The 21049-nt window shown below is 46.2% G+C and overlaps 1 protein-coding gene across 2 annotated transcripts in view; it reads left to right on the top strand.

The window, feature by feature from the left end:
- The first annotated feature begins 527 nt into the window (after positions 1-527).
- The window catches only part of PITRM1 (pitrilysin metallopeptidase 1), a 30819-nt gene continuing 10297 nt past the window's right edge, over positions 528-21049 (top strand). For both annotated transcript variants that reach the window (XM_075271557.1, XM_075271558.1), the window contains exons 1-16: positions 528-610; positions 2342-2444; positions 2917-3023; positions 3610-3761; positions 11080-11194; positions 11307-11403; positions 12698-12858; positions 13513-13639; positions 15466-15554; positions 16365-16493; positions 17362-17475; positions 18151-18247; positions 18371-18505; positions 19894-20032; positions 20568-20684; positions 20804-20933. In XM_075271557.1, the coding sequence (XP_075127658.1) occupies positions 573-610; positions 2342-2444; positions 2917-3023; positions 3610-3761; positions 11080-11194; positions 11307-11403; positions 12698-12858; positions 13513-13639; positions 15466-15554; positions 16365-16493; positions 17362-17475; positions 18151-18247; positions 18371-18505; positions 19894-20032; positions 20568-20684; positions 20804-20933 (1850 nt within the window). In that variant the 5' untranslated portion in view covers positions 528-572. The remainder of the gene's footprint in view (positions 611-2341; positions 2445-2916; positions 3024-3609; positions 3762-11079; positions 11195-11306; positions 11404-12697; positions 12859-13512; positions 13640-15465; positions 15555-16364; positions 16494-17361; positions 17476-18150; positions 18248-18370; positions 18506-19893; positions 20033-20567; positions 20685-20803; positions 20934-21049) is intronic.

Below are 21049 nucleotides of genomic sequence, written 5' to 3'. Positions count from 1 at the left end.
AATCGGACGCCGATGAGCTGAAATCGGGACCGGCAAGTGCTGGGGCGGGCAAGTGCCGGGGGGCCCCCAGAGGCTCTGTGGACCCCGGCACTTGCCCGACTATGCCCTGCGCTGATGCCGGCCCTGAATGACTGCTGCGGGTGCAAGGGGGCCGGCACACGGTGGCGGGCCAAAACCGGGCCCCCTCCATTTTTCAATTTTGCGGGCCCCTGACGCCAGTACCAGTAATACTGGCCTATCGGCGGCCCTGGACATAATTTACGGGTGACTGTAGGAGGATTATACTGTGTGGGAGCACATGAGAAATGAATAAGAATGGGCAGACAATAGACAGTTCTATTTAGATTACACACTCCGCTCTGCTACATAATAGACACACACACAGCTCTGCTCTATAGATTGCTGTATATTACACACACACATAACCACGTGACCGTGACGTCAGACCCACTCCTAGCTCCTTCATTCTAGCCCCTCCCCTTCCTGCCCGGTCACGTGACCTTCTTTAAACCTCTCCAGTACAACCTCTGCCGTATTCCGTGAGGCCGGGCAGTGCCGGTGCTGGCGGGGACATGATCGGGCAGTGCAGAGCCGGGCTGCTGCGGGGCCGGTGAGCTATCTGTGCAGTGTGTATGGTGCTGGACAGTGTGTGCGTTATCGCTGCCATCTCTGACATGTCATGTGTAACTTGTGTCAGTCCTTGTGGCGGTGACATGTGCTGTCCGGCTGTGGCACTGCAAGTACATGACCATCCTTCCCCTGTCAGTGGCTGCTATTGCTGGGACTTGTAGTTGTAAAGTCTTCTCTGTCACCATTAGGCTTTGTACACACGTACTCTAGTACTGATGGGAAATCTGCTATTCTGCTTACTCACAGTGCGTTTCCATTGCGTTGTTTTTTTTTGTTTTTTTTTTATAAAACAAGAAAACGTTAATTTAGTTTTCAGCCATGGTGCCAGTGTGTACGGAGCTCAAGAGGGTCAGTGAGATCTGCTGTAAAGTGGATGTGAAATATGTAGGAATAGATCTGGTGGTGCCATCTATGTGATAAGACACCATGACCTGTACTGAGGTGGACTCTACCTTGGAATCCCCATTAAAATGAATGGGGAGCAGGAAGAGGCAGAAGACCCTCATGGCGGTCACTATGCAAATCCTTTCATTGAATGGATTTGCAAACTGCCCTCCGGGTTTCCATCCCTTGTCCAGTTTCTCGGGGCAGAAGCCGTAAACTTGCCAGATTGGATAAAGCGGAGAGCGGGCGCAGGTGTGAACCCGTCCTAAAGCTGTAGACGTTAATGCTAAAATAATTTGTATATAATGGATTCTTCATATCCACCATAAATCTGTCAACGGCGCCAAAATTCTATCACCCTGCGGTATCCTCACCAAAATACTTCCTTTGTGTCTGATTTGATGACACCATTGAACGGCTGAACTAATCCTGTTGAAATCAGTGAAATTTTCTTTAATGGATTTTACCTGTTTTATTACAAGATAGCCGGACCATTGTACCAAACATACCCTCTGACCTCTTGTGTCCCTCCCCCCCACCTCCTCATAGATTATAAGTTCTTGCCCTCACTCCGATTATTTGATATTATTATTTGACATTACAATGTTAGGGTATGTTCACACTGAATTTTTTTGCAGGCAAATTTTGACACGGAATCCGCCTGCAAACATGGCTTCCATTGACTACAATGGGAGCTCCTTGCTTTTGTTTTCCGCTAGCTAGTAGCAGTAAAAAAGAAGTGAGATGACCTATCTCGCCTCGGATTTCGCAGTTTGAGACACGCTCCTGTTTAGGCCTAATCAGAAGTGGGATGCCGTGACTGAATGCCGGTGCACTGCACCTAGCCTAAGTTCACATCTGCACTGGAGTCTCTGCTGCAGAAACCGCCAGAAATCAGGGGACTTTGCCAATTTCAGTATAACAACCGGTTAATGGGGTTTGCCGGTAAAAGCTGTTTTACCGGCAAACCTCAGAATGATGGAGAATCCAGCACAGATGGGACTCTAGCTGAAGACTTGGTTCACATGATCAAGTTTCATCCTTGAAACTCAGTCCGTGTGTCCACTGGCTTTACCGGCCTGAACATCACACTGGGGGCCAGACTCCTAGCAGTATAGTGTTGCGGCAAACACACGGACCGACTTTCACAGGTAAAACTTGGTCGTGTGAATCTCACCTTAGTAATGGTGGTAGAAGCTCAGAGAAGAGACGTTGCCTTCAGCTGCTGATTTTCCCTGAAGTGGCCGCTACATGACAAGTGTATTATAACTTATACCCATACATATAATATAAATGACATATATTCTGCACAATTCCTTTTCTTTAGTGCCCTTATTAAGAATTCGTGGAGATGGCAGGCAAGTTCAGCAAGTGAGAGAGCGTTACAATATAAGCCAGGCGAAACCATCCATGGATTCACAGTGAAGGAGGTAAGACATAGTGTTTAGAGATGAGCGAACACTGTTCGGATCAGCTGATCCGAACAGCATGCTCCCATAGAAATGAATGGAAGCACCTGTGACGCCGGCCGCCGGCAAAGTCAGTGTCACAGGTGCTTCCATTCATTTCTATGGGAGCGTGCTGTTCGGATCAGCTGATCCGAACAGTGTTCGCTCATCTCTAATAGTGTTGCTTTATGAAACATCCATGGGCCCCAGAGCTGTATGGCGAGAATCCCTGATAGCACTCCCATAGCTCCAAGTCACCTATATGGATCTATGGGAGCAACATTGAACAGCACGTAGGGGGCGCTGCTTGGGAGCAGATGTGTGTGTGTGTGTGTGTGGGGGGGGGTGTAACCATTTATTGTCTTCAAAATACAAAAAAATAAATTGATTTTTTTCTATCAAAAAATATCAATATTTTCCATTTATTTTTTATTATAATTTTGTTTCACTCCAGGTGACTCCGGTTCCTGATTTGTTTTTAACGTCAGTAAAGCTCGACCATGAAGGCATCGGGGCAAAGCATTTACACATTGCAAGGGAAGACTCCAATAACTTATTCAGGTATCCCATAGAGATGCAGGGACCCTACCACTCACTATATACATGTACGGTGTATTTTATGTGCATGAATCCCTTTTATACACCTTGAACTTCACAGTCCACACTGAGCACTTTTAGACTCTGTTCACATCTGTATCCAAGTCTCTGCATAAACTACAATAAACCTTCTCAGGATTTTTTCTGACTGTCTCAGCTGTTGTCTCTGAAGTCCAACCTCACGCAAGGCAATGTAATCTTTAGTGTCCTCCTGCTTGTTGTCTGGGGTCGCCTGTCACAGACTGATATGCTGCCACCAGTGTCTTCAGATAGGCAGAGATAACATCTTTATGTGAAAGGGGTTGTCTAGGGCTAGAAAAACATGGCTGCTCCCTTCTATAAATAGTGCCGCGCCTGTCTATAGGTAGTGTGTTATCTCCAGCTGCAATAAGTGTGGCGCTGTCTATGAATGAAAGCAGCCGTGGCATTTCTAATCCCTACAATCCCTGTAACCCAATAAGCATCGGTGCTTCACAACTAACCCTAAACCAATTACTTTGGGAACTCTCCACTTGCTCCAGAAACAACAAAAAGCCTCCTTGTCTTTTAGTGTACAGTTCAGGACGACCCCTCTGGACAGCACCGGAGTCCCTCACATACTGGAACATACGGTTCTGTGTGGCTCCCAGAAGTATCCTTGTAGAGACCCTTTCTTCAAGATGTTAAATCGATCCTTATCTACATTTATGAATGCGTTCACAGGTAAGAAGACTTCACATTGTCACCAGCTCAGTGTATGGTGCTATATGGGCTAGGATAGGTCATCAATTAGAGATCAGTGGGGGGCGACATCTGGGACCCCTGCTGATCAGATGTGGGAGAGGGACATGGCACACATGTGAGACCTGTGACCTCTCCCCTGTTTGCAGTGCATGTCGCCTGATTCACAGTGAGAGCAGTTGTTACATCTTTGGCGCACTTCCCTTTATTGTACAAGAGATGATCCACTTTGATCTTTCTGCTCTCTAAGAAAGTCAGCAGAGCAGTGCGGCTACCAAGGAGGTCAAGGTTGGGTACAACTCGGTCCTACAGATTTACTATAACAAGGGGCAACACGGTGGCTCAGTGGTTGGCACTACAGCGCTGGAGTCCTGGGTTCGAATCCTGCTAAGGACACATCTGCAAGGAGTTTGTATGTTCTCCCTGTGTTTGCGTGAATTTCCTCCCATAATCCAAAGACATAGTGATAGGGAAAAATGTAGATTGGGAGCCCTATATATATAAAGGTAACTATTGCTATACTGTGTATACATCGGGACTGCAAATGCCTAGAGAGGAAAGGAGATACATAAGGAGTTAATGTACAGAGGTAATAAGACAAATGCCAATTCAAATCCTCTCCTTTATTCCTTATTGGGCAGTGTATTGCTTCCAGGAAACCTAATATATAGAGATGAGCGAACAGTGTTCTATCGAACTCATGTTCGATCGGATATTAGGCTGTTCGGCATGTTCGAATCGAATCGAACACCGCGTGGTAAAGTGCGCCATTACTCGATTCCCCTCCCACCTTCCCTGGCGCCTTTTTTGCTCCAATAACAGCGCAGGGTAGGTGGGACAGGAACTACGACACCGGTGACGTTGAAAAAAGTAGGCAAAACCCATTGGCTGCCGAAAACATGTGACCTCTAATTTAAAAGAACAGCGACGCCCAGGTTCGCGTCATTCTGAGCTTGCAATTCACCGGGGACGGAGGTTTCCGTCCAGCTAGCTAGGGCTTAGATTCTGGGTAGGCAGGGACAGGCTAGGATAGGAAGGAGAAGACAACCAACAGCTCTTATAAGAGCTAAATTCCAGGGAGAAGCTTGTCAGTGTAACGTGGCACTGACGGGCTCAATCGCCGCAACCCAGCTTTCCCAGGATCCTGAATGGAACACACTGACAGTGTATTCCCGTATACCCGATATATACCCCCGATACCCGTTCCAACGGTGTGCCCCCCCCACCTTCACCCCAGAAATACACTGCAAGTCCCCTAGCAATAGAATTGGGGCTATATACACCCACTATTTTTGCTACTGCCATATAGTGCCATTGTCTGACTGGGAATTCAAAGAATATATTGGGGTTACAAATACCCTCATTTCTTGCTACTGCCATATAGTGCCAGTTTCTGACTGGTTATTCAAAGAATATATTGGGGTTACGTGCACCCACAATTTTTGCTACTGGTATATAGTGCCATTGTCTGACTGGGAATTCAAAGAATATATTGGGGTTACAAATACCCTCATTTCTTGCTACTGCCATATAGTGCCAGTTTCTGACTGGTAATTCAAAGAATATATTGGGGTTACGTGCACCCACAATTTTTGCTACTGGTATATAGTGCCAGTTTCTAACTGGGAATTCAAAATGCGCAAGGCTCCCGGAAAGGGACGTGGACGAGGCCGTGGGCGAGGTCGGGGGAATGGTTCTGGGGAGCAAGGTAGCAGTGAAGCCACAGGGCGTCCCGTGCCTACTCCTGTGGGGCAGCAAGCATTGCGCCACTCCACAGTGCCAGGGTTGCTTGCCACATTAACTAAACTGCAGGGTACAAACCTTAGTAGGCCCGAGAACCAGGAACAGGTCTTGCAATTGCTGTCAGAGAACGCTTACAGCACATTGTCCAGCAGCCAGTCAGACTCTGCCTCCTCTCCTCCTATTACCCAACAGTCTTGTCCTCCTTCCTCCCAAAATTCCCAAGCTTCACAGAACAATAACCCCAACTGTCCCTGCTCCCCAGAGCTGTTCTCCGCTCCTTTCATTGTCCCTCAACCTGCCCCTCCACGTCACTATTCCACGAACCTAACAGAGGAGCATCTGTGTCCAGATGCTCAAACACTAGAGTCTCCTCCATCTCCGTTCGATTTGGTGGTGGATGACCAGCAACCCACCCTCATCGACGATGATGTGACGCAGTTGCCGTCAGGGCATCCAGTTGACCGGCGCATTGTGCGGGAGGAGGAGATGAGACAGGAGTTGGAAGAGGAAGTGGTGGATGATGAGGACACTGACCCGACCTGGACAGGGGGGATGTCAAGCGGGGAAAGTAGTGTGGATGTTGAGGCAGGTGCAGCACCAAAAAGGGTAGCCAGAGGCAGAGGTCAGCAGCTTAGGCGAAGCCAGGCCACACCCGGAATCTCCCAAGATGTTCCAGTTCGTACCCAGCCCCGAAAAACTCCCACCTCGAGGGCACGTTTCTCGAAGGTGTGGAGTTTTTTCAAGGAATGCGCCGAGGACAGATATAGTGTTGTCTGCACAATTTGCCTCTCGAAATTGATTAGGGGCTCTGAGAAGAGCAACCTGTCCACCACTTCAATGCGCCGTCATTTGGAATCCAAGCACTGGAATCAGTGGCAGGCAGCAACGGCAGGACAAAGGCCGCCTGCCGTTCACGCCACTGCTGACTGTGCTGGCGATGCACTCCAGAGGACGAGCCAGGACACCACTTCATCTGCCTCCGCCACTTTGTTGACTTCTCCCTCATCCTCCCCTGTTCCTGTCTTATCTCCTTCTCCTGCACCATCAAAGGCACCATCAGGCGCTTCTTTACAACAACCCACCATCTCTCAGACATTGGAGCGGCGGCAGAAATACACTGCTAACCACCCACACGCGCAAGCCTTGAACGCCAACATCGCTAAACTGCTGGCCCAGGAGATGTTGGCGTTCCGGCTTGTTGAAACTCCCGCCTTCCTGGACCTGATGGCAACTGCGGCACCTCGCTATGCCGTCCCTAGCCGTCACTACTTCTCCCGGTGTGCCGTCCCCGCCTTGCACCAGCACGTGTCACTCAACATCAGGCGGGCCCTTAGTTCCGCGCTTTGCACAAAGGTCCACTTGACCACCGACGCGTGGACAAGTGCATGCGGACAGGGACGCTACATTTCACTGACGGCACACTGGGTGAATGTAGTTGAGGCTGGGACTGCTTCCCAAACTGGCCCGGTGTACCTCGTCTCCCCGCCTAACATTCCTGGCAGGGACACGAGAAGAACACCCCCCTCCTCCTCCTCCGCCACCGCCTCCTCCGCCACCGCCTCCTCCTCTGCTGTTAGATTGACCCCAGCTACGAGTTGGAAACGTTGCAGCACTGGCGTTGGTAGACGTCAGCAGGCTGTGCTGAAGCTGATCAGCTTGGGGGACAGACAGCACACTGCCTCCGAGGTGAGGGATGCCCTCCTCGATGAGACGGCAATATGGTTTGAGCCGCTGCACCTGGGCCCAGGCATGGTCGTTTGTGATAACGGCCGGAACCTGGTAGCAGCTCTGGAGCTTGCCGGACTCCAACATGTTCCATGCCTGGCCCACGTCTTCAACCTAGTGGTGCAACGTTTCCTAAAGAGCTACCCCAATGTTCCAGAGCTACTGGTGAAAGTGCGGCGCATGTGCGCCCACTTTCGCAAGTCGACAGTAGCCGCTGCTAGCTTAAAATCTCTCCAGCAACGCCTGCATGTGCCACAACACCGGCTTTTGTGCGACGTCCCCACACGCTGGAACTCAACGTTTCAGATGTTGAATAGAGTGGTTGAGCAGCAGAGACCTTTGATGGAATACCAGCTACAAAACCCTAGGGTGCCACAAAGTCAGCTGCCTCAGTTTCACATCCATGAGTGGCCATGGATGAGAGACCTTTGTGACATCCTACGGGTGTTTGAGGAGTCCACAAGGAGGGTGAGCTCTGAGGATGCGATGATGAGCCTTACAATCCCGCTCTTGTGTGTTCTGAGAGAATCCCTGATTGACATCAGGGATAACTCAGATCACACAGAGGAGTTAGGGATAGCATCCGATCCGTCACAGCTGGAGAGTAGGTCCACACATCTGTCCGCTTCACTGCGTTTAATGGAGAAGGAGGAGGAGGAGGAAGAAGAGTTGTCCGATGATGTGATGGTGATACAGGAGGCTTCCGGGCAACTTCGAATCGTCCCATTGTTGCAGCGCGGATGGGTAGACATGGAGGATGAGGAGGAAATGGAGATTGAACTTTCCGGTGGGGCCAGAGGAGTCATGCCAACTAACACTGTGGCAGACATGGCTGAGTTCATGTTGGGGTGCTTTACAACCGACAAGCGTATTGTCAAAATCATGGAGGACAACCAGTACTGGATCTTTGCTATCCTTGACCCCTGGTATAAAAACAACATCTTGTCTTTTATTCCGGTAGAGGGGAGGGCCAATCGCAACAATGCTTGCCACAGGCAATTGGTGCAGAATATGATGGAGATGTTTCCAGCATGTGACGTTGGCGGCAGGGAGGGCAGTTCCTCCAGTAGGCGACCAAGTTCTCACCGGTCCACACAAACGAGGGGCACACTGTCTAAGGTCTGGGACACCTTGATGGCACCCCCTCACCAAAGTGCCGCCACGGAGGGTCCTAGTGTCACCAGGCGTGAGAAGTATAGGCGCATGTTGCGGGAATACCTTTCCGACCACAGCCCTGTCCTCTCCGACCCCTCTGCGCCCTACACGTATTGGGTGTCGAAGTTGGACCTGTGGCTTGAACTTGCCCTATATGCCTTGGAGGTGCTGTCCTGTCCTGCCGCCAGCGTCCTATCTGAGAGGGTGTTCAGTGCAGCCGGTGGCATCATCACTGACAAGCGCACCCGTCTGTCAGCTGAGAGTGCCGACCGGCTCACTTTGATAAAAATGAACCACCACTGGATAGAGCCTTCATTTTTGTGCCCACCTGTGTAAAGCACCCCAACATGAAACTCCATTTCTGTACTCAACCTCTCCAATTCCTCCGCATCCTCATACTCATCCACCATAAGCGTTGCACAATTCTGCTAATACTAGGCTCCCTCCACCCTGATTTCCCCCAACTCTGATGGTTAGAGGCTCCCTCCACCCTGATTTCCACCAACTCTGCTGGTTAGAGGCTCCCTCCACCCTGCTTTCCCACAACTCTGCTGGTTAGAGGTTCCCTCCACCCTGCTTTCCCACAACTCTGCTGGTTAGAGGCTCCCTCCACCATGAATTGGTCCAAACTGGGTTTTTTAGAGGCTCCCTCCACCATGAATTTCCCAAAACTTGGCTGTTTAGAGGCTCCCTCCACCATGAATTGGTCCAAACTGGGCTGGTTAGAGGCTCCCTCCACCATGAATTTGCCCAAACTGGGTTTTTTAGAGGCTCCCTCCACCATGAATTTGCCCAAACTGGGCTGTTTAGAGGCTCCCTCCACCATGAATTTGCCCAAACTGGGCTGTTTAGAGGCTCCCTCCACCATGAATTTGCCCAAACTGGTCTGGTTAGAGGCTCCCTCCACCATGAATTGGTCCAAACTGGGCTGGTTAGAGGCTTCCTCCACCATGAATTGGTCCAAACTGGGTTTTTTAGAGGCTCCCTCCATCATGAATTGGTCCAAACTGGGTTTTTTAGAGGCTCCCTCCACCATGAATTGGTCCAAACTGGGGTTTTTAGAGGCTCCCTCCACCATGAATTTGCTCAAACTGGGCTGGTTAGAGGCTCCCTCCACCATGAATTGGTCCAAACTGGGCTGGTTAGAGGCTCCCTCCACCATGAATTGGTCCAAACTGGGTTTTTTAGAGGCTCCCTCCACCATGAATTGGTCCAAACTGGGGCTTTTAGAGGCTCCCTCCACCATGAATTGGTCCAAACTGGGGTTTTTAGAGGCTCCCTCCACCATGAATTTGCCCAAACTGGGCTGTTTAGAGGCTCCCTCCACCATGAATTTGCCCAAACTGGGCTGTTTAGAGGCTCCCTCCACCATGAATTGGTCCAAACTGGGTTTTTTAGAGGCTCCCTCCACCATGAATTGGTCCAAACTGGGTTTTTTAGAGGCTCCCTCCACCATGAATTGGTCCAAACTGGGGTTTTTAGAGGCTCCCTCCACCATGAATTTGCCCAAACTGGGCTGTTTAGAGGCTCCCTCCACCATGAATTTGCCCAAACTGGGCTGGTTAGAGGCTCCCTCCACCATGAATTGGTCCAAACTGGGCTGGTTAGAGGCTCCCTCCACCATGAATTGGTCCAAACTGGGGCTTTTAGAGGCTCCCTCCACCATGAATTGGTCCAAACTGGGTTTTTTAGAGGCTCCCTCCACCATGAATTGGTCCAAACTGGGGCTTTTAGAGGCTCCCTCCACCATGAATTGGTCCAAACTGGGTTTTTTAGAGGCTCCCTCCACCATGAATTGGTCCAAACTGGGGCTTTTAGAGGCTCCCTCCACCATGAATTGGTCCAAACTGGGGTTTTTAGAGGCTCCCTCCACCATGAATTTGCCCAAACTGGGCTGTTTAGAGGCTCCCTCCACCTTGAATTGGTCCAAACTGGGTTTTTTAGAGGCTCCCTCCACCATGAATTGGTCCAAACTGGGTTTTTTAGAGGCTCCCTCCACCTTGAATTGGTCCAAACCGGGCTGGTTAGAGGCTCCCTCCACCATGAATTGGTCCAAACTGGGGTTTTTAGAGGCTCCCTCCACCATGAATTTGCCCAAACTCTGCTGGTTAGAGGCTCAATCCACCCTGATTTTCAAAACAAATGTTGGTGCCAACCTCAACTTACTACAAGGGCCAAATTCACTGCTGGTGACAAGCTCTCCTCACTCCAAGTGCCAAATACACATGTTTCAAGGTGTTTTCCTACTGTCAGAGATGTGGTATTGAGTGTGTAAAGTGTGTAGTTGTTAGGCTGTGATGTTGGGGTAATAGAGGGTCTTTGGTGTGTTAGATGCCCCCAGACATGCTTCCCCTGCTGTCCCAGTGTCATTCCAGAGGTGTTGGCATCATTTCCTGGGGTGTCATAGTGGACTTGGTGACCCTCCAGACACGGATTTGGGTTTCCCCCTTAACGAGTATATGTTCCCCATAGACTATAATGGGGTTCGAAACCCGTTCGAACACACGAACATTGAGCGGCTGTTCGAATCGAATTTCGAACCTCGAACATTTTAGTGTTCGCTCATCTCTACTAATATACAGCACCATACATTTCAACATCTGTTGCCCAGTGTTTCTATAGGACTAGCAGCAGGACCCGTGTACATTCACTGACTTGTCCTCATTGTATTCTGCAGCCAGCGACTACACCATGTACCCGTTCTCAACTCAAAATGCCAAGGACTTCCAGAATCTCCTCTCTGTATATTTAGATGCCGTGTTTTTCCCGTGCCTGAGAGAATTGGACTTCTGGTAAGAAATAAGAATATTAATTTCTGAAATTTATTTTATTCATTTTTTAAAATTTATTATTCTTATTAGCAATAATTGCTATCTATTGAATCTCTTTTGTCAATCCTTACAGGCAAGAAGGATGGAGACTAGAGCATGAAAATCCCAAAGACCCCTCTTCGCCCCTGATATTCAAGGGCATTGTATTTAATGAGATGAAGGGCGCATTTGTGAGTTTATCCTGTTTTTTTGTTTTTTTTGTTTTGTTTTTTTAACTCCCACTTTCTGAATTAGAGGTGGAAAAGTGGAATTTGCAGATTTATTCAGGTATGTTCACACAGAGTTTTTTGGAAAGTCAATGGGAGCCGCTCGCTTCTTTTTTTTTTTTTTTTTTTTTTCTGCTAGCTAGTAGCAGAAAAAATAAACGAGCTGTCCTATCTTGCCACGGATTCTGCGGCTGACTCAGCCACGGCGCAAGGCTCCCTCCCATTTAGGCCCATTCTTCGGGCCTATTCCGGAGCAGAATGCCACGGCTGGTGCACTGCATCGACATCCCATTGCAGCTAGCCGTGCGGAGGTGTTCACATGTGTCCGTGTGAACGTACCCTTCAAGTGGAAACATTTTTGCTTCTGGATTCCTCAAGCAGAAATTTTCAACTTCTACAAATTCTGGTGTGTGATCATTACCGAATAGGTTAAAGGGATATTGGGGAGATTGCGACTTATCCTTAGGATAAATGGTAAGTGTCTGACCGCTGAGGGTCCGACCACTGGGACCTCTTGATCTGTAGATTTACAATCAGACACTTATTACATATCTTGTGGATAAGTGAGAAGTTGTATTCTTGGGGAAAACTGTTTCCCATGTAACTTTATAGGAAATAGATCCTAGCTTACAATATATTTGTGCTTGAGACAAGGAATTTCTATTGCGAGCCTCACTGGGACTAGGACTCATGTGAATGATGACGGCCTGTACTGAGGAGTATATTGCCTCTTTATATGCAGCACTGAATGTTTTTATATAGTTACATCTTATAATTGGGTCCATAGGATAGAGAATAACTGATCACAGATCACAAGAAAGATGGTCCATTTTTTTTCCCCATATGAATGGAGTGACAGGTTGAACATTTGCACTGTCAATCTATTCATTCTCTTTACGGGACGCCAATGAGGACAGTGCTCCATTATCTCTGGAAGTACTATAGGTGTGAATTAGTGGACGCACATGTCACATGAGCTGCCATTCCATTTATACAGTGGTACACAGGACTGTTGTTCTCATGATCAGTGGGGTCCCAGTGGCTGTCCAGTGATCCCAATTAATTACATAACCAGTGATCCCAATCAGATCGCATGACCTGGTGGTCTTGTCATGGTCTAAACCTTTTGATCCATTCATCGGCGATCCCCGAACTCCAGGGACAACCCCTCTAAGTGACTGGAATATCCCTTTAACTTGATGATGGTAGAGATTGCTTGTCTGGTCATTTTTAATAAGATCTGTGTTGTTTTCCTTAGACAGATAATGAGAGAGTATTTGCACAGCAGCTACAGAATAAGCTTCTTCCAGATCACACCTATTCTGTCGTATCCGGGGGAGAACCCTTAGACATTCCCGATCTCACGTGGAGTCAGCTGAAGCACTTCCATGCCACCCACTACCACCCAAGCAATGCCAGGTACAACATTGTGCACCATATTAGTCTAGCAGCTTCATAACTGCATCTCTAAGATCCTCCATTGTGGCTTATTTACCCCTTTTGAGTTTTTTTTTTTAGAGATGAGCGAACACTGTTCGGATCAGCCAATCCGAACAGCATGCTCCCATAGAAATGAATGGAAGCAGCTGTGCCGCCGGCCGCCGGCAAAGTGTACGTGCCAGGTGCTTCCATTCATTTCTATGGGAGCGTGCTGTTCGGATCGGCTGATCCGAACAGTGTTCGCTCATCTCTATTTATTTTCCCTCCATGAACATTGGATATAATGTTCACAACAAAGGGAAAAATGTCTGTTCTTTCCCAGATGGTGCCAACTCTGTCCACAGGCTGTGCCTGGTAACTGGTCCTGTCTTTATGACCAAAAATCGCTGTGTCTCCCTGCAACGCCTTTTATTGATGTAAGTGAATAGAATCTTTTTGCAACCCAGAGGAAGAATTGAGCTCTATGGTGATCTTTGGTCGCACAACAGGCCCTGATCTAATGAGTTTGCATTTCCAGTCACAGCCTATGGAACGAGATGGCGCTGTTGGCCCTCTTGGACAACTCCATTTATCGAAGTATCCATATCACCTGCTAATATGTAAAACAAGTTTCCGTTTGCTTTTATCCTTCAGGTTTTTTACCTATGGTAATTTTCCATTGGAGCAGCACTTAAAACAAATTCATGAAGACGCCTTGAGCAAATTTGAGCGCATCGATGCTCATACCGGGGTTCCCCAGCAGCAGAGATGGAGTGGTGCCGTATGTTCATTCTTACTTTACCCTTCGGTTACAAGAATAATACGCTGTTCACGTCACGCTAGGTTCACACCTATGTAGTTGTTTTCGTGTCTCTTGCCTGTTGCAGGACCTGAAGAACATAAAAAGCATCTGTTCTATGAAGGGTACAAAGTAGAGATGAGCGAGTACTGTTCGGATCAGCCGATCCGAACAGCACGCTCGCATAGAAATGATTGGACGTAGCCGGCACACGGGTGGTTAAGCGGCCGGCCGCCGTCAAAGCGGAAGTACCAGGTGCATCCATTCATTTCTATGGTGCGTGCTGTTCGGATCGGCTGATCCAAACAGTACTCGCTCATCTCTAGTACAAAGCAAACCTGAGGGACCCCATTGACTGTAACGGGGTCCATTCTTTTAAACCTGGACTAAACTTTAGATTTCTTTAGATTCTTTTTTTGGCAGTTTTCATGTTTACAAATTTTGTAATATACTTTATAACAGGTTTTGGCTCCTTTCTGTGAAATCCTGCATTTTTTTTCACTCTTTTCCTTGCTTCTCTATTGACAACTGTCCCCTGCTATATCTCAGGCATTATATGGTGTCAGATGAAAGAGGAGATTCTCATCATCATCTTTCATATGACACTAAGGATACAGTTCTACCTGTCTGATTTCCAGAGATATCACTGATTAAAAACACAGTCAGGATTTTACCTGTATATGACACCAAAAGCAAGTTTCTATGTTTTATAATGCCTGAGCTATAGCCATTTGACGTGGCCCTTCCCCCGCCCTTATTTTGTCTTCACTTCACACAGCCCGTACATGGTACACCATGAAAAGCAGGAGACAGCTCTCAATAGACAAGCAAGGAAAAGAGTGAAACTATGTAGGATTTCACAGAAAAGAGTCCATATTTGTTAATAAAGCAAAATGAAAAAATTTCTTAATGACTCAAATGTCTCTAGAGAATCGAAAGTTGTCTAAAGGTTTTGTTATACGTTAACTGAAATTGCGGGACAACAAGTTGGCTCGTCCGGTAATTTTAGACAGACCTGTGCCTGACACTTCAACTGAAGTCTCCGACACATGTGGCAACTCAGCCCTAGATTGGTGCGGGTCCAACCAATTGGTTGAACGGTGGACTAAGACTCGCCCAGTCACATGACTATGGCTGTAAGGTGTTTGAATGGAGCGTTAGGTTGTCATGCACTTTTATGTGAGAGTGGGGAAAGGGCCACGCTCAGCGTTCTCTTTTGTGTTGTTTTTTTTTTGTTTTTTTTTGTCTTGGTTTTTTAATAACTTAAAGGGGTTGGCCACTTTCAGACCAATATTGACAAACAAATATACAATAAAAACATATACAATTTTCCAATATACTTTGTGTATCAATTCCTCACGGTTTTCTAGATTTCCGCTTGCTGCCATTCATTCTGTTACTTCTAGAGGATAAAACTCTGACCATGATCATGTGATGTATGGTCCATGGTCATGTGATGCACGGTCCATGGTCATGTGATGAGTACACAGGTGCCGCTCGTTGTAGTCACAGCACAGTAATCGGACATGAGCCTGGTAATCAGCTGTGCACCTGTGTGCTCATCACATGACCATGGACTGTACATCACATGACCATGGTCAGCGTTTTATCCTCTAGACGTAACAGAATGAATGACAGCAAGCAGAGATCTAGAAAACCGTGAGGAATTGATACACAAAGTATATTGGAAAATTGTATATCTTTCCATTGTACATTTGTTTGTCAATATTGGTCTGAAAGTTGCCAACCCCTTTAAGGTGCCAGGTCCAGTTGAGAAAAAAAAGAAATGAAAATGTTATATTTTGCAGAGAGAACATCACATCACTTGTGGACTGGACACATTTGCATCAAACCCAACCAAACAGACGATGGTCAGCGTGAGCTTCCTGTTATCAGAGTGAGTGGCTTCAATTTCTTCTTTACTTCTAGCCTTCATTCCTGCCAAGTAGGGCCTGGACTGGTCTGGCTTTGGATTTAGAATGAGATGCCATAAGGGCTGTCTTAGGATAAGTGTAATTTGTACACGTTCTATTCCGTTAGTCCATATAGTTATTGTGTTACTATAGTATTACATAAGCCTTTGTTAAGCAGTAGACTGTGGTCAGACCCTGTGATGGCCATTACATCGGATTTGGCATTGTAAATTAGCAGAGATAATTTGGCAGTGCCGTCCTTTCTGTTAAATCAACCGAACCCTGAGAGACCCAGTTATGACTCGATGGGGTCTATTGGGTTCCTTCATAGCAGGATCCTTCCATTATGAATGATCATCTAGACAGTGGTGTGAACAGGTTGCACATTGATAGTATCTGTCATATAACAATTGTCATTGCTCACATTTAGACAACAGGCACATGGCTGTGATTGAACGGCATGGACAGCACATGGATGTCATTCCTGTGCCGCCCGTACTTCCACGACCCAGTGGGTACGGTCCGCTAAATAGACAGAAATAGGACGTCCTGAATGTTGTTCACGGCCCCATACACTGCACCATGAAAATACCCAGTTGTGTGCATGAAAAACACAGCGGGCATACTGACTGTGCATGAGGCCTCACTGTATAGAAGTATATTACAATTCACAATCTACTCAATGTGATGAATGTATCTGGATGTTTATTGTGTCGTTCAGTTTTCCATCTTCCTCAGAACGCCAGAACTTACGATTGTTTTATCCCTATGGTTATGATGTGTTCTGTTCCTAGTATTACAGACTCTTATGAAGCCTTTACCTTGAGTCTTTTGTCGTCTTTGTTGGTCGACGGACCTAATTCTCCTTTCTACAAAGCCTTAATAGAAGCCAATCTTGGGACTGATTTCTCTCCCGATACTGGGTAAGTCAATGTTTTCTCAGAATTTCCTATTTTGTAGGTTTTTCTTTTCCTTCTTGTATAGTCAGTACAGTGAATATCGTCCTGGACTATACTAAAGTTTTTAGAGCAAATCTATCATTAAGCCCTTTTCATCTCTGCACATTATCCATTTTTTGGTTCAGGTAGCCATAGGAGGACTTACTTTCTGCAGTATAGTATTACATCTAATTAACGCAGTATTTAATATGCCATACAATATACTGAAAAGACGGAACCAAGTTCTAAAGGGTTTGAGACTGGAATTTTATAGTACAGCTTGCTGTATATGGAGGGGGCTCATCTCCTGAGCCCTGTCTATCCCCTGCCTGACATTATGATGTGCATCAAATATTGGGAAGGGTTAAAATCTGCTGATCTAGTGATAAATTAAAAGATATGGTACGCTTTGTGTGATATAATACTGTATCTAATACATTAGTCAGTGGATCATGGTCCCTTCAGTCCCCACACACTAGGACAGCATGGGCATAAGTAAAGACTCATGGGCCTAGTGCAAAAATTCAACCCCATGCAAATTCCTGGAGACTGCCCCCTGTCGCCCATCTGTACCTATATCTGCTCTGGAGGACTCGAGCCATCCTTGTATTACATGGACAACCGTTCAGCAGGATGGCCGCCATGTAGTATTAAAACTATCCTATACGTGTAATGCCCCACTGGCTGAGGCAAAATTAGATGGGGGTGCCAGAACTAGGACCTGGGGCGATTGGCTGAACGCCCGGCATCCACTTTTTTTTTTTTTTTACATGGGGTTTGTCTCCTTTAAAATGAATCTGATTTGTAACCTGCTTGGGTTAGGAGTCATTGTGTTCCTTTTTGTCACTACTAGGTTTAACAATTACACCAGAGATACCTACTTCAGCATTGGATTACAGGGAATTAATAAGGACGATGTCCAAACCGTGAAGGAAATCATCAGTAAAACCATCCATGAGGTTGTTGAGTAAGTAGAATACTGCTATAGGGTTATTACTGGCTTTAGGATGTCGCTGTGTGAAAGTTCAGAGTCCAGATACACATACAATCCTAGAGAGGGACTGACTATTCGATACTATGGCAGAAGGTATATAAAAACACAATAATCTTGGGGGCCTGCTGTGTTACTGCTATGCTTCTGCTGGTAAGTGACTGTGAGAGGTTCACATTAAGGAATTGCTATTTATGCCATTCCAATAGAAGTCAGATTTGGAGTTAAGTTATTATGGAGCGATAACCCCTTTTACCACCTATACCCAGGGTAGATAATAGGTGTCTGATCACTAAGGGTCTCATGATGCGGGATAATTTATTATAGAGGGACAATGACGTGACAGGAGTAATCCTATAATATGAAGTTCTCTCCTATCCAGTGGATAAGGGATAACTACAAAGACAAAAAGTTGCAACTGCACCAACAAAATTACCAGAAATACCTACTGTATAGAGGGATACATGAAAATGAGCTTGTTGGTGTTTACATTTTGATCAAACTGTAATTGTAAGACCATCTATCCCATTAAGTCCACCTTTGTTAGGTCGGCCCCTACACTCTTGGCATTACCTGGCCTGTGACGCAGATGCCGACCCTTCACATATGCAGGATTGTGGATTTATTCCGAATTTTTGTTTTTCACTACAGGAAGGGATTTGAGCAAGAAAGAATTGACGCTCTTCTCCACAAGCTGGAGATCCAGATGAAGCATCAGTCTACAAGCTTTGGCCTTACATTAGCATCGGTATGTCTGACTCTATATGACTTATTCCCATGACATGGAACCTGCCATATTTATATGGGGTGGCCTAACCCGAAATGTTTACACAGCACTAAATCTTGTCCATTGTTTTTCCACATCTACTAGTACATTGCATCTTCTTGGAATCATGATGGCGACCCTGCCGACATGTTGAAGATTGGAGAAAAAATAAAAAAATTCAGAGAATGCCTTAAAGAAAACCCCACATTCCTTCAAGAAAAGGTCAAGCAGTATTTCCAGGTACTTATGGACGTCATTTTTTTATTTATTTATTTTTTGAGGGGTAGATATAACCTTAGAAAAGGCAGGAAGGGCACATCTGTGCATCATGTTATAGGTTAAAGGGCCTATGGTTTGATAAATACATTCTTTTAACCATTTGCCTAAGGCCGGGGCCCCCTGGGCCGGAAACGCTGCGATTTGCCTGCAGCAGAAACGCTGCAGGAAAAAATTGCAGCGTTTTTCAGTACTTGCAAAGTGGATGGGAATGGGATTTATGCGAATCTCATGCCCACTTTGCGGTAAAAACTGCAGCACGGACACACTGCGATTTCCAAAACCGTTGCAGTTTTGGAAATTGCAGCAAGTCAATTATATCTACAGAAATGCTGGCGGCTTCTCCGTAGATATAATGGTAACAGAAAGTCACCAGAGGGAAAACTCAGTGAACTCAGATCAAACTCAGATCAAAGTGCTGCAGGAAGAACTGTGATGTGTTCCCTCCGCACTTTAACACGGCATTTCTGGCCCGTGCGGCCTTAGCCTAAGGAACATTTCGCCAGTAGACTCTTGACTGTGCTGCATCATTTTTATAGGGCAGTTGCAGTAAAGCGCCGCAGGCACATGGTAGTGTGATGTTCCCTGTGGTCTTGCTGCTAAGCCAGTCATATGAGTTATGTATTTCACTCCTGGCAGGACATGTTCAGATATGTCACCAGATGACTAGATTTGCAGCCACTTTGGGGTTTTGCTAGTAGGACCCAATATTGGATTGAATTTTTACTCTCTGTTTTTTCAAGCAGGCTCTGGTATTAGATTTTAAACAAACACCTCTATCATGATGATTCTGCAATGTATTCACAAGTAAATGTTGAAGTGTCGACCTAAGACTCCTTTTGGTTTTCTGGGCATTTCAATTGCTGACCCCTTATCTGTTTGAGGAGTCCACAGTGTTCAACGTCTTCACATAAAAACAAGCACTACTTGGTACTTTGTATAGCGGCTGTGCTTGGTATTGCAGCTCAGCCTTATTCACTTGAATGGGACTGAGCTGCCAACAGGCCATATGATCAATGAATGTGATGTCACATGGCCTGTGCATTGGAAAGCTGCTAATCCTTCAAACAATTTTGCCATGGGGTTCCAGGTTATTGAGTGACTTATCCTTCAAACACTCTACAAAAGTTGAAATTGTTCTCTTTGATCCATAGCTCAATGTTTTGATGCTCTTATCAGTGCTAAATTTTATAAAAATTGCTTTTTGGGGTTACTACCTCTCATCAGTGCAAAGCAAGGTCTAGCTCGGTGGGTGAAGGAATCGTCTATTTAGGTCTTTATTCCCAGATTAGGCCACTAGGTTTCAAGAGAACCAGGCATTGCCCTTGACGGGTCTTTGTACTATTTTGCAGGATAATCTGCACACAATGACGTTATCTATGAGTCCTGATGAAACTTACTATGAGAAGAAAACGCAACTAGAAAATGAAAAACTGAACCAGAAGGTTAAAGCTTTGACCGAAGAAGAGAAAAAGCAAATATATGAGAAAGGTAACATTTAATACATGATCCATATACATCAAGTCACTAGCAAACCTAGAGCCTAATGGGATTAATGGTTAATACACCGCAGATATTTCTTATACCCTGGGCTTAGTATTGTAGATGACCATTGCTGGATCATAGATGGTGATGGAGACTCTGCAAGATGTGCAGAGATCATGCATGCCACATGACTTGTCTTATAAATTTGTGAAAGCTCACAGGGGTGTTCCAAGCACCCCCAAACACATACACACAGAGGAGGCTTAAAATAAATAATTCATATTCACATTTATTCCATTCAGGTCCCTAGCTTTTATAATGGCTGAGATTACTCCCCCTCGCACCTTGGTTTTCTGGCATTATACATGACCCTATACACCCAGAAATAAGTGACCGCTCTCAATTCAGAAACAAAGAGCCAAAATCTTTGCAATAAAATATATCACAGGCACAGATGCTGCCAGAAACGTATAAAAGTTTAGTTGTGCTTTAAGCCTGTATTTGTGTGATCATCCTAATAAATATATTTCTTCCTCTACAGGTTTAGAGCTATTGGACCTACAAAGTAAACCCCAGGATGCGTCTAGTCTGCCTGCACTGAAAGTATCTGACATTGAGCCGACAATCCCTCATACTGACCTGGAACTGGCCTATGCAGGTGCTGTGTATTCCATAGAGTTCAGTTCTATGGAGGTTTACAGTATACAGTTACTATGCCATGATTCGTAGTTGGCGCCCCCCTATGTGGGATTAATAATTACACGTGTTGTATTGCAGGGGAGGTTCCTGTCCAGTATTGTGCCCAGCCAACAAACGGAGTGGTTTATTTCCGGGCAATCTCCAGCCTAAATACTCTTCCTGAAGAGCTCAGGCCATACGTACCTCTGTTCTGTTCGGTTATAACTAAGTAAGTGACCTGTTATATACTGTCCTGATGGTTGGGCTATGTCCAGGCTGACCGTGGTTTTCCGTGAAATGTTAAAGTGAACGTTTCAGATAACGCTTGTGGCCCAGACACGAGGA

This window comes from Leptodactylus fuscus, chromosome 4 (assembly GCF_031893055.1).
Source record: "Leptodactylus fuscus isolate aLepFus1 chromosome 4, aLepFus1.hap2, whole genome shotgun sequence".
NCBI classification, from domain to species: Eukaryota; Metazoa; Chordata; class Amphibia; order Anura; family Leptodactylidae; genus Leptodactylus; species Leptodactylus fuscus.
The sequence above is the reverse complement of the archived record's forward strand: the minus strand, read 5'-3'. Positions and strand labels throughout refer to the sequence as shown.